Genomic DNA, 13887 nt, shown 5'->3' on the forward strand with positions numbered 1-13887 from the left:
GTTTATGGTAAGAGAGGAAAAAGGAGGGAGCAAGGGAAGAACTGAGAGAAAAAGACGGAGAAGGAGGGTTGTTGCTGCTGCTGCTGCTGCTCCAATCAAAATGACTACGGGGTGACCCACTGGTTTTTCACTTACATAACCGGACAAGGGTATTTCGGATGCCCTGTTGCTTGGCAACCTGCCTGTTACGTTTAAGCCATTTAAATGTATTCACCTACTGAATTAGGGATATTCACAGATGACTGGGCAATGAGAAAGAGCCCCTGGCAGGCCAAGAGCTCCTAGGATGTGTGGAATCAACAGAGTGTGTGTGGAGTGGGGCTGGTCAGAGAGCCTGACGGAGAATATTAGTGACACATTTAAGCCCGAAAATGAGAAAATGAGATCAGCATGCAAAGCTGTTCACTGCCGCCAGATCAAGTTTCTGTTGGGATCCAAGACCAATTTCTGGTCGTCGCTGCCAGCAGCTACCAGGAGACTTGCTTGGAGACGGGGTCCCTGCACCTGGCCTCCGTCTGCAGCTTCCCTGGGGCCCACCACTGCCCTGCAGGGCTTGAGAAGGTCACAGGGCATGGTTTCAGTCGACGGAACTGGAAACGGGGAGGCCTCACCTGACACCCACATCACAGAGTTACCCCATGTGCAGAGAGTTACCAAGTCCCTCTTGCCTCCAAAATAGCATGCTGCGTATGTTCCACTCTCCCCACCCCTTCTCATTCAAAACACTCAGTGTCTCCACCCCTACTGCTCTCAGGATAACATTAAGACTTATTGGGGCACAAGGGCTTTGGTGACCTGCTTTCCCGATGGGGAGGCAGTCACCACGTGCCACACCTGCAGGAGCACCCCTCGAGCACCTACAGAGCACACCTGGCAGCCCCTGGTCCACAGGCCCTGTTCTGCTCCACAGCGTTGACCAGGCTCCTCCTTCTGCAGGGACACCCGTCACGCCCTCTCTGGACTTTAGATGGACTTCAAGTTCAGCCCAAGTTTCACTCATTTCAGGATAACCTCCCTCTGACCTCCTTCAATTGGACTGATCCCCCTGAGGTGGTGCCCCGTGCCAGCAGGCACATTGCTTTACCAGGGCACTCATCGGAGGAGTGCGCCCCTGCCCTGTACTTTTTGCTTTCCCTCTCTGTCTCCAGCTGAGACGCATTTCAAGGGGTAAGGACATGCGGCTGGGCCTGGGGCCAACATGCTTTGTAAAAACTCAGAAAAGTATACACAACCTGAAAGCACGTATACATTGGCTCCAAACTATGAAAAGGACCTACTAAACTGAAATAAATGTTTAATTGTCCGAAAATTAGAATGTAACGCCAACTTCATCAATTGTGAAATTTAGTATTCATAAAAATTTTATTACCTTTGGAAGTAATATCCAGTTGAAGGAATATCTGATTATAGACAATGATGGCTCACAGCCAACCATAAATGAGGGGTCCCCCATAGCCAAGTAATTGCAAAAGCAAACATGAAATTATTTCAAATTCAGTTAAAAAAAAGATACTTAATGTGGGACATGAGTGTATTTTATTTTGTTTAATATCGTATGTGATGGGGCTTCCAGCTCTTACAGTGCCTCAGGCCTAACAAGACTTTAAAACAGCCCGAGTATGCATATTCCACTCAACTTTGTTTCCCCAGGAACTAGGGAACCAGCGCAGTGACCATTATGCACAAGCACACACGCTCACGTGCGTGAACACACACGGCTGTACAGGCTTCTTTATGAAAATATGAACTGGAGGAACAAAGACTAGCGAAAATCTAGCAGGCACTAAAAGCAAGAATTTCAGAAGCTGTGCTGGACAACCACTGTGACTCGACTCCAAAGTGGACAATTATGGGAATGAGCAGCCTTCAAAAACCACAGTTGGAAAGTTGGAGCTTAATAAAATAGATTTGTAAACTGTGCACGTGCGCGGATGGCCTTCAAAATTAAGAGGAATTTAATGAAGTATTTATTTTCCTCTTCTGGGGTTTAGAGACACAGAGAGAGAGACACAAGCATGCGAAGAAACAGACAGAAAGACACAGAGAGACGCAGAGGAATGTGCCCAAAGTATAAAGATGCTATCATGCGAGAATCCTGGGTCATCAGTTTTCCTGAGCAGTATATGGATTTAAAGGTCCCCAGGAAGCTATTTAATACAAGCTGAACGACATCCCACCAGTGCCTGGTTTAAAACAACCCTCTAAGCCACGCCGAGGGAGCGTGTCAGAGGTGGGTCTCGCAGACTGCATGTAAATGGATATTTTAAAAAATCAAGTCAGCCCTTAAATTTACTCTAAGAGCTCTCAATTTTATAGCTACCTGCTATGAATCTTTTAGAAAAGTTAGAATTCTCACAGTTATTTTTTTGAAATGAGACACACGGTACATGGGTTTGGCTGGCCTGCTCAAAGCACTTGAAGACTGCCCTAGGCCCTGGCCAAGCGGCTCTGTTGGTTAGGGCACCATCCTGATTCACCAGGGTTGCAGGTTCGATCCCTGGTCAGGGCACAGAAGTGCTCTGAGTGAGCTTCAGGGCCTCATTTGAAAAGTGGGGAGTAACAGTACCTTATGATAGAAGCTAACTAATGTTATTGTGGTTATCATTTGGCAACATATACATGTATCAAATCATCATTTGTATACCTAAAACTCATATAATATTGTTTATCAACTATATTTCAATAAAAGTAGAAACAATAGTACTTCTCTCATTGGGTTATTGCCCAAATTAAACATGGAAATGAATGTAAAGTGTTTTCCAAAGTATAAGGTACATATTATTGTTCAATAAATGTAATTAATTAAGTTGTATAGTTTTTAATTAAGGAGAATTATATTATTACTCAAGCTATAGTAAATGGAATAAATGAATCAATAAATTATTGGCATGGCCACATCTAGCTTAAATGAGAACCACTCAAATGGTTTAAAAAACCATTTAAAAACATTTGTCTAAAACACAACACAGAACATGGAGAGAGAGAAGGGTGTGCATTTTTGTACTGATTCATGTAACAGTATTACATTAAATCCTGCCCCATGCGGGAGCAGCAGTGCCCGTAACAATTAAGGCGAAGGGCTCTCTGCCACTCAAACTGACCGGTATCTAAACCAGGGCAGCCAGCCATCCTGCCCGGCCCACGACTGCCCAAGTCTCAGCACTAAAAGCCACATCTCCCGCGCAAACCCTGGGTCCTAGCCCTGCCATTTCACTTGTAGCGTGACCTTGGACCACTGATTCACAGCCAGCTTCAATGTCTTCAGTTGTCGAGTAAGGAAATAATAACTGTCATCCCACCTCTGCATGTGGCTGGGAGAACTAAAGAAGATGAGGTGAAGGGTGTGGTCTAAGCCAGACACGCAGTAAGTGCTCAGTAAATAACTATTCGCAAGCCTCGGCAAAGCCAGCTTGTTTCTCGAAGGCCAAATTGGAAGCTCAGGCCACTCAGAACTTCTGCAAAACCCAACACTGAGGCTAATACGGCTGGAAGGATGGGCGCACGGAGACAAGAAAGTCTCAGGAGACAGATCCCCAAAGAGTGAGGCAGGAGGAGGAGGCTGATGAGAAGGGGAACAATTTTCACTGACACAGAAATATATTCCATGGTAATCAGCATTGACGGGAAAGGGAAATAAGGGGAATTTATGTGACAGTTTAATAGGGTTTTGTGAAATATGATATTATTTTAAAGTTTGCCTGAGTAAGGCAGACAGCACATTAGGGTGACTCCAACTCTGAAAAGATGATGATACTGTATTCTAAACTCTGAAATTTGCCCCGCTATTTCTTTGCTGTGCTATGTTATGTATTTATATTGTACATACATACATACAATATTGTGATACATTGATTACATCTCAATAAAGGTAGAAAAATAAACTTATCTCAGTGGGTTGTCTAAATTAAACACAAAAATGAATGTAATGCATTTTGCAAAGTATAAGGTACACATTAATTTCTCCTTAAATGTAATTAATTAGGTTGTATGCAAATTCTACCCATAGTTAAAGTGAAGCATGAAGCCTAGGTATGTGCTGCCTGGATATTACCTGATAATTTGAAATTCCTACCAAGAAATAGCAACTTTGCTACCTTACTGTTATTTTTTTTTCATGGTCTGTTTTCTACCTTGGGAAGAAGGGGGTTACTGAGCGTGAGTTTTTTCCCTGGGTAGCATACAAAGCATTCACCTGCCTGTGTATCCAAGGAGAATGAGCATGGTGGATGCAAAGTTGGGCTCCAAACCATCAAATCCTGGAATCTGGGCAGGTGCGGGGCGGCGGGGGGGGGGGAACAGGGCGGGGACAGTAAGTATGGCAGCCCCCTGCTGGACAGAAGCGGTATTAACCCATGCCCCAGGCTCAGCAGCAAGATTAACATGCCAGGAACCAGCGAGTATACTCTGCAATGGTCACTTAAATTAAAAAGGCTTGTAAATTGTAATACAAAATAGTGTAATGAGAGAAGGCCTTGGGACCCAATAAGAAATAATAAAAAAGGGAGAGCTGGAAATTCAGGCCTCGTCAGCAGTGACCAGGAGAAACGGTATTCTCATTTTAGGAGAGCCTGGTACAGCTATTTAGACCAAAAATGCTGCTAGAGAGAAAGCCAGTCCATCAGGCCGTGAGAACCAGCATCATCTTTAATGCGCAGCTCCCTCAGCTGGTTCCTCCTGGGGAACCTTCTGCTGCTCTGAGCGCACGCTCTTTCTTGCTGCTTTCCCGACAATGCTTAAACTGATGGAGTTTAATCCATTACGCTCTTTTCTTTTTCTATTAGTTTCAAAATTATAGATTTTTATGTCTGTGTTTTTAGTGGTTATCTTTACGCTATAAATCTTTCGAACAACTTTTAAAGTTCCTCATAATGTATTTCCTCCTCCTAAACATGACAGGAATTTTGGCATATTTTAAGTACCCATTAAATACTGTCCTCTATCCTGTTCTTGTTGTCTAGACTTTATCTTATTAATCAATAAATTCATTTTTGCAGCCAGTCCTTATTGTCATTTTCCTATAAAATGTATCAACTTCTATGATCATTTCTCCAATAGCAGGCCTCCTATATCCTGTTTACTATTCTTTCTGAGATACAGCTGCAACCTGGCCTTTTATTGGGGGTACTGTTGGTAAAGTCTCTTCGTATTTTGTTGAGTTTCAATATTCCTATTTCCTTTATTCTCTTTTAAAACATTGTGTTCTGTTGTTGACCTGTTTCTTTTAGTCTAATCATGTTTTTGAAAGCCATCTGTCTTTTTTTTTTCCCTTGGAGAGATTTCTTAAAAAATGTCTTTATACCCTGCCGTGCTCCTGTTTCAATACAGGATGACGAGGTTTGGCTCTCCCTTTACTCTCTCTCCTGGGTGGTATTCAGAATGCACTTTTGAAAGCCTCAAGTCTTTCTTCTCTTCTGCAAAAATTCTAAGCCATTATTTCTTCATATATTGCTTCTCCCCCACTCCCTTCATTCGGTCCTGGAAGTCTTATTAGAAAGATGTTTGTAAAAATCCATGTGAGCGTACATTAAGTAAGTACCGATTCATCCCACTCTGGCCTTAACAAAGTTCCAATGTGCTCCCTGAAGAGGCCAGTTCTCAGACATGATCTCAGGCTTCTCAGTCACCCTCAACTAACGAAACAAGCTGGACGACAGAAGTGGGGGAGGCCTGCGGCCCTGCCGTGGTTCGATACAGTTCTGGAAGATCCAGAGATAAAACCTGAAAGCAACACATGAAGTCAAGAATCTGAACAAGTTCATGGAAATTCCTGCTGCCAGACTAGGGGACACAAAGGGCTGGAAAAAACACAAGGTGACTTTCTTTACAATGTGCATGGAATTCACTCTGCTTTGATTCAAGCTTCTCTAGGGGAAGAAAAAGATTTTTCCTGAAAATTATAAAAAGGCACCACGATCAGAGTTTTCGATTATCACGGGGATAAAATATCAATTTTTGTCAGGATAAAATGAAGCACCTATTGGTCCTGATAGAGAAAATTAAATTTCTGGCCTCCACTTGATTTGATATTTATCACTCCTTTACCCCAGAAATGTTCTGTCATAAAACATTTTAAAATTTTATTCACAGCACACCAAACAAACTTAAAGGCTCATGGAAAGCAGTACTGACAAATAATGGGTATGACTGAGTGAAAATCAAAGGATTGAGGGAGAAGAGGCAATAAGGAAATCAGAAATATAAACAATCTCGGACAGTTCTGCAAAGGAAAGAATGAACATAGACTGCAGACATGCATTTCGTGTATGAGAGGCAAAAGCTCCCACACCCACTCTCAGCCACAGGCCTGCCCAAGTGGCCAGTGTCGATTCCTCCTGCAGACAGTTGCCAGGGCAACAGCACCGTCCACTTGGGGAGCTGAGACACAGATCTGCAGCAAGTAGCTGAGCTCTCACCACACCCCGTGTGTCGGGTTTCTCCACTCAAGATCTGGGGATCAGAGAATTCAGAGAACTCAAAGTTAGTTCCTCAAAATGAACTCGATCGAACAGTTCAGACTGTGCCCTGTGGCTCAGTACAATGAGCATAATTCTGCAAAGCGAAAGGTCTTTGGTTCGAGGTCAGGGCACACGCCTAGGTTACAGGTTCAGTCCCTGGTCCGGGCACATTGGAGAGACAACCAATTGCTGTTTCTCTATCACACCAGTGTTTCTCCCCCTCCCTTTCTCTCTCCCTTCCCCTTTCTCTAAAATACCTTAAATAAAGTCCTTTAAAAACAAAGTTCAGGCCATTACATGTTGACTTGAATAGCTCAGATAAATCTATTCGGTCTCATTTAAAAGATCATCATTAGGCAATTAAGCCTAATGAATCCATTTTTTTTTTTTACGTTTCAATCCACTTGGACACTGATGTGGCCCTTGTTTCAGGTATTATCACTTGCTCGTAGAGAAAGGAAACCCCTCACCCCACTTAGAAGGGCAGTTCTTGCCATATAAATAAATCAGTTATATGCATATATCTACGACATCTAAACAGATGAGGCTACCTCAGGTTGTCTGAACACTAGTGCTAGAGGGGACAATCCCAACAGCATAAAGGGGGCATTATACTGAATTGGGACAAGACCTGCTCTCTAGGTAATATGCAGTCAGTTCAATCTAAACGAGGCCCCTACTACATTGTACAGAAGGCACTTACATGCTACGTAAGTTAAAGAACAAAAAAAAAAGGTGATTGACAGACAGTCCCTGTCTTAATGAGATAATAAATATCAGAGCTAAGAAGCTAGGAATACACATTACTATAAAAAATTCTCAAGAAGTTGAATATAAAAGTACAAAATAAATAACATGGGATTTCAAATGAAGGGCAGGAATCAGTAAAGAGTACTTGGATGAAAAATTTTTTTAAATTCCCATCAGAAGGAGGGGCCGATGCACTAGAATTTCAGGGGCAAGCGGCCTGTGGCACAAGCAGCAACAAGCCAACGGGGCATCAGAACTGTTCTGCAATCACCTACCCACTCTGCGGCCAATGGCACAGTTCTTAGAGTGTAATAACTACTCCACAGGGTTAGTAAAACCACTTAGCGCCATGCCTAACCCAGACGAAGCACTCTGCGTGTTAACTGTTACTGATAGCCGTTATCAGCAACGGTTAAGACCTGCAGCGTTGGGTCCTGCGTCATGGAGGACCTTGAAGTGCAGATTGTTTTTAATTCCATCAGTGAGAGGAAGCCAGTGGTGATGTCTGAAGAGGAGAACGATCAGGTCAGAGTACAACATGGGTTCTGGTTGGAGAGGACAGACTCTGTCGGCGTGGAGGTCAGGGTTAATATACTGCGAAGACTAAGACAAGGGGTCATCATCTCCTCACTGAATACAGCAGAGGTGGTGGGAACAGGAAAGGAGGAACTGCCTTGAAAGGCATCACTGGTTGGACATGCAGGCCAGGCACTGACTGGAGAGTGAGAGGAAAGAAAACCAGGTCTGATCACAATACTTTGACCTGAAGAGCTTGGGTCCTGGGGGAGCCATGAAGAGTAAATCGAGGAGTGAACATGAGAAGACAGGGCTTCCGGAAGGTGGCGGAAGGCAACATCTGGCCAAGGGGTCATGCAGAATTAATCCATGCAGGACAAAGACTGAGAAGATGCTGCTGGATTTGGCAGCTAGGAGGTCTCGGGGGAACGTTTAAGCATTTTTTTATTTAAAAAAAAATTAAAAAATATTGGAACAAACACCTACATACCCACCAATTGAATATAATAATGAGGCACGAGTCTGTGGAATGAGTGTGAATCGGGAAGTGGAGGCAGCAAGTGTGAACGAATTGTTGTTTCATAAAAAGATTCAGAATGAAAATATGAAGGGTAGCGCAGTTAAGGGACCATCATTTTAGGGCACAAAAGCCATGCAATATCCAGGTAAGAACGTGCCACTGCAGAAAAGATGGATGAAAGACCACTGAAGAAAAAGAGATAAATTGATGAGTACCGTAAAAGAGATACATTGAACAAATACAGAGATAAATCAAAAAGAAATAGGAGGAGGATAGAGCCGGAAAGGGAACTTGGACTTCACTAACCAAAAGGTCTTTCTTCACCTTATGTAGCTATCAAAACTTAGATGGAGACTAGAAATCGGGAATAAATTTGAAACATAGGGAAGTAAGAAATTCAGTAAAGAAAATCAGGTGAAATAGTTATAAATTTGAGGGAAACAATACATTTCACGATCTGAGTTATCAAGCACAAACCCACCCTCATCTCACCCCAGTTCTATAAATGCTCTGTATAGCAGCATCCCTGGCAAACAACCTTTCTGCCTGGACTTAGTTACCTCAGGAGACAGAGAACTAACTATCACATAAATCAGTTAATTCCACTTCTGGACTGTCCAAATTGGATGCAAGTTCTTCCTCCTCCTGAGTTGAAATCTGCTTTCCTGTAGCTGCTATGCTTCAACCCTGCCTCTGCGCTCTGGGACCACAGGAATCTGTGTAAATCCTACTTTTACATGACTCTCTGAGAAATATCTGACAATAGCAACCACGCCCCAAGTGAGCTGCTTGGTTCTAGCTAAAATAATCCCTAAGTCCTCAAATGTTCTCTCACCCATGAACAACCTCTACACTGATATTCTCAATGTTTGTTCACAGAAAAAAAAAAGAAAATAGGAAACACAGTAATCCTCTGGAAATATGGAAAGGAAAATAGGTGTTTAGGACTCCAGAAAAGTGAAGACTACTAGAATCTGCGGTTGTGGGTACTGCTCGCTGTGTGACATGGGACAGTCGGCACATCCACCCAGGACCAAGCTGCTTCAAATGCACAGTGAGAATCGACATCACCTTACTTCTCCATCATCTGCCACAAAAGATACTGCAAAACATAATGCCAGAGAAATTGCCAGAAGGGACACCACGTCATTTGCTCGGAATAAAGTCGGCCCTGACACTTGCTCCAACCCAAGACCTGAGTCACGAGAACTGTAGCCCTGCTTCTCACATCCTCCCAGCGCAGCCTCAGGGTACAATGCCTCGGAGGTCTTCAGCGTCACTGGACACAGCCTAGGCTCTGTGCTGAGTTCATGGGATTCACCCAGAGAAACAACTTGGGTTCAGCTTCTCAGTTCCACCTCGATCCTAGAAGAGCCGGCAGGCTGGCTTCTTACTGTCCCCCACCCTCAGAAAAACAAAGGCTACCCTCATCGTTCCTGGGACAGACACCCAAGGTTTGGATGTTAATTAATCTTCCATGAAGGCACTGGACTCCCTGAACTTCTTGTTTTCCTTTTCTCTTCCCTATTGTTTTAAAGAAGATTTTATTTATTTATTTTTAGAGAGAGGGGGAAGGAGAAAGAGACACCGACTGGTTGCCTCCCTTACAACGGGACTGAAGCTACAACCAGGCACGTTCCTGGTCAGGGAATCCAACCAAAGACCCCCGACTTTGCAGGATGACGCCCAACCAACTAAGCCACACCACTCAGGCCTCTTCCCTATTATTTACCCAAGAAAAAAGGCTTAGTCTACCTCCCTAGATGCATATGTCTACATGATTTTCCAAGTTAGTCCATTCAAGTCCCTTTCTAGGTTAACTCTAAAGAATTCTATTCTAACCTCTGGTTTTCTTCCCAGTGAGTCTCTGTATTTCTCACTTTGTTCTCTTTCCCCTTCCCAGCCGCATCAAGTGGCCCCTCCCTCTGCTGCTGTGCTTCCTGTCATCCATCCCTTGCTGATCATCAACCAGCATTCTCCTGTCCCCACTCCTGGATTTAAATCGCCCAAGCCTGACTCTGGAGTGCACGCAAGCTGCCCAGCCACCTGGGGCGCTGTCCACGCAGGCTGGTGCTGAAGAGGAGACAGGAGCACAGAGCAGTGCCTCCCTGGAGAGCAGGATGTTTAAGAAAGAAGCAAGAGCTTTCTTCTGTGCATAAACTCAGGGATGAGCTTTCAAAACATGGGGCGTCACAAATAAGGGACTCCTGCAAGACATGTCATTGTGAGAACAGGACAGGCTCAGTGCTGACAGAGAACAAATGCTCACATCCTCCTGCACCTGCTATGCCCTGTCCACAGGAAGCAGCGGTCTCCATCAGCAGGGCTAAACTCCGGTTCAGTTCTCAGTGCAATAGAAATAGTGAATATATACACACATACATATACATATATATATTCCTAATTGCACATACACTATGCATACATAAATAGACACATAAATCTATGCATCTATATTGGCTGGGGAAGTTATCAAATTGGGCAAAGATGTGCGTGAGGGCGAAGCTGAGTTTGAATTTCTGCCAATTTTTGTGCCAGCAGCTCTCAAAAGCAGAGAGTAGGACAACCTCACACGTGGAGTCTCTTCCTTTAATCAGTCAGCAAAGAAGTTAAAGATGGCCACAGTGCATCCCACTCCCAGGACCCCCGGGGGCCAGAGCATTTATCCACAGGGCTGCACATGCCCTCACGCTGTATTTATTCCAGGGTGCTGTATCGAGCATGGCACTTTTCCTGAGATATTTGTTGTGTACACCCATTAAAAAATGATACATATATCTATGTAATTGTACACAAGAGAATGTGTTACTCTTTCTATTGCTACTGTAACAAATTACCACAACCTTTGAGGCTTAAAACAAAAGCAATTTGTCTCATAGTTCCCAGTTAGAAACTCAACGTGGGTCTCACCAGGCCGAAATCACTGCGTCACCTGCTCGGGGCTCTCACTTGGAGGCTCAGAAAGAGAGTCCCCCTCCAAGCTTGTTCAGCAGAACTCGGTTTCTCACTGTGTGGGGGCCAAAGCCCCATCCCCTTGCTGGCTGTCATTCAGGGGCCACTGTGGCTCCGGCCGAGAGGCTCCTTCCTCCATCTTCAAAGGCAGCAGCGGCACGTCACATTCTCTTCTTCTGGTCTTTCTGCTTCCTTCTGCCTCCTCTCCCAGATCAGATTCCAGTCACAGAAAGGTCTCCCTTTTTCAGGGCTTGTGTGAGCAGACTGGGCCCACTTTAATTACTGGGGTAATCTCTCTATTTTAGGATCTGTAATCTTAATGACATCTGCAGGGTTCCTTCACTGTGTAAAGCAACCTATTCACCGGATATAGAGATTAGGGCAAAGACACCTTTGAGGGGCCATTATCTGGCTTACACCAGGGACTATATCATCCAAATTCTTTTCGCAATAAACTTAACAGCCATTTTTAAAATGTTAGGGGATTATCCTGAACTATGCAGGTCACTTTAAGATGTCTCTAGTCTTTGCTACTATTCTTTAATGCTTGTAAGTCCACTTAACATTATCTAGCCCTTGGCTATCCCACTGGCGACTTCTCAGTTCCTGAGCCATCTACACAGTGGCAAAGACCAAAGCCTCGTGGGGCAGTCCCACCAACACCAGTGGGCCGTGGCCATTGTTCACCTCTCCTTCAAGACATTGAACCCTCGTCTTCACATGCCACCCACTGTCAAGGGTCCAGCCACGACCAAAGGCCTCTGACAATCAGATGCTTCTACCAGATGATTGCACTGTCCCTCCCCTGGGTTCTCCCTATGTATTCACCAATCACCAAATGCACTTCCTTCTTCCTTGTGCCCACATGAACCACACCTCTGAGTGATTTTACCTTAACTCTCAGTCTACCTGGACACCCCTCAGGGACCAGCCTCAGGGAAACGGGGCAGATTCTGCTCTTCCAGACGCCAGGGCAGGGCAAACCCCAGCCTGAGTCTGTGGAGGTCATAACAGCCTTGCAGGCCAGCATCTGCCTCTCTGGGAACTTTACGTGCAGACCACCTGCATCATTAATGCCCTCCACACAGCGACACTGACTCATAAATATCATTCTGTGATACAAAGTACACTCTGTCTTGAGCCATGCACGAAAACAAACAAACAGCTGCTTTGCCAAGAGCACATCAAGTTCACAGTAACAACCCCAACCATTGGCATTTCCCCTCACCCAGCACAACTCCACAATCTAGTTCTCACATGTGTTGGGACACTGCATTCTTATTTTCTAACTTTACCTCCATACTGCCCTAAACATCTGGACGCTGATCGAGGATGGTCTGTCTATCAAATCTTCCCCCTGAGAAGAGATATTTCTCTTCTGAGATATTTCTCCCTCCCACTCAAAATTCAATCTAAATGGCTTTCAGCCAGATGACACATCTTGTACTTCCCAAGACAAGCCTCTCTTATACCGGTATTTCACTGCCACTTTCATTATTTCCCTTTTATCCTTCAAATGATTTTATCATAAAATCACGCACACCGCAGAATCATTGGCAAAGCTTTCCAAATGCGAAGAAAGAAGAGTGGCATTTATTTCTTCCTCCTGGCAAGCTGAGGCCTTCCATTTTTGGAATCGAGACGGGTTTCATTAATGTTCTCCACTGTCCTTGCCTCTCCTTTCACTAGTAAATGAAGCCTGACCTCCAGTCGGCCGCAGTGGCAGCCCATTCGGTGCGCCCTCACGGTCGGGAACGCTGCTGGGTACCGATGGTCTTTGTTTAGAAGCAGGCACCCAGGCTGGAGCTGCATCACTGTCCTGCTCCTGGCCAATTCGATTTCACAAATAGAGTTTGGTGAAACTCAGCTTCACTCTTTTCCTGGCAACAGCCTGCACATATTCAAAGAGCCCACTGCCCAACCAATTCCCCCGCTCAGCTTTCCCACCATACTTCTGCAAAGCATGCTGGGAGAGCCACAGTGGAACACATCTTATTGGGCCCAGGAGCAGTAACTGAAAATCACATGTGAACCTTTTTGGTCAACCACTTCTGCATCTCCCTGGTGCACACGGCAACAGACGCTTCATAAAAACAATGACATAAGGGGAAAAAAACTAACATCTCTTTTTTTAAATCATTAAAACAAAAACTTTGCATGTTTTCTGACACAGTTATAGAACAGAGTCCAACACATGATGTTCTTATGACCACTATTCAACGCAAGAGGTGTGTCTCAGCCTGAGGACCAGAAAACACAGAGCCTTGGGTAAGAACTAAAGTGCTTCCCATAAGGAGAGATGCGAAGCGATGAGAATGTTGCATTACCACTGTATTGGTCTGCTTGGGCTACCATAACAAGGCTTACACAAAAGACATCTTCTCATTATTCTAAAAGCTAGAAGTCCCTGATCAAGGTACCTACAAATCTACTTTCTGTTGAGGGCTCTCTTTTTGGCTTGCAAACAGCCACCCTCTCGCTGTGTTCACATATGTCCTCTGCACTCATGTCTCTTCCTGTACTTATAAGGACAAAGGTCCTATCAGATCATAGCCTCACCCTCAGGGCCTCATTTAACCTATTTTACCTCCCTGAAGGCCCTATCTCCAAATACAGTTAGGGCTTCAACACAGGATCAGGGAGAGGGCGACATTCAGTTCCTAACAGCCATGTGGGCTGACAGCCTTCCATGGA

At 44.6% G+C, this 13887-nt stretch overlaps 1 protein-coding gene across 1 annotated transcript in view; it reads right to left on the reverse strand.

Moving 5' to 3' along the window:
* Positions 1-11443, reverse strand: part of LOC118991989 (cytosolic carboxypeptidase 4-like) — a 305722-nt gene extending 294279 nt beyond the window's left edge. Inside the window, exon 1 of the mRNA XM_037053669.1 lies at positions 11250-11443. Within this exon, the coding sequence (XP_036909564.1) occupies positions 11250-11289 (40 nt within the window). The 5' untranslated portion in view covers positions 11290-11443. The remainder of the gene's footprint in view (positions 1-11249) is intronic.
* Between the last annotated feature and the right edge of the window lie 2444 nt (positions 11444-13887).

Source organism: Sturnira hondurensis, unplaced genomic scaffold (genome assembly GCF_014824575.4).
Source record: "Sturnira hondurensis isolate 20B ecotype Veracruz unplaced genomic scaffold, ASM1482457v3 Scaffold0007865, whole genome shotgun sequence".
NCBI classification, from domain to species: domain Eukaryota; kingdom Metazoa; phylum Chordata; class Mammalia; order Chiroptera; family Phyllostomidae; genus Sturnira; species Sturnira hondurensis.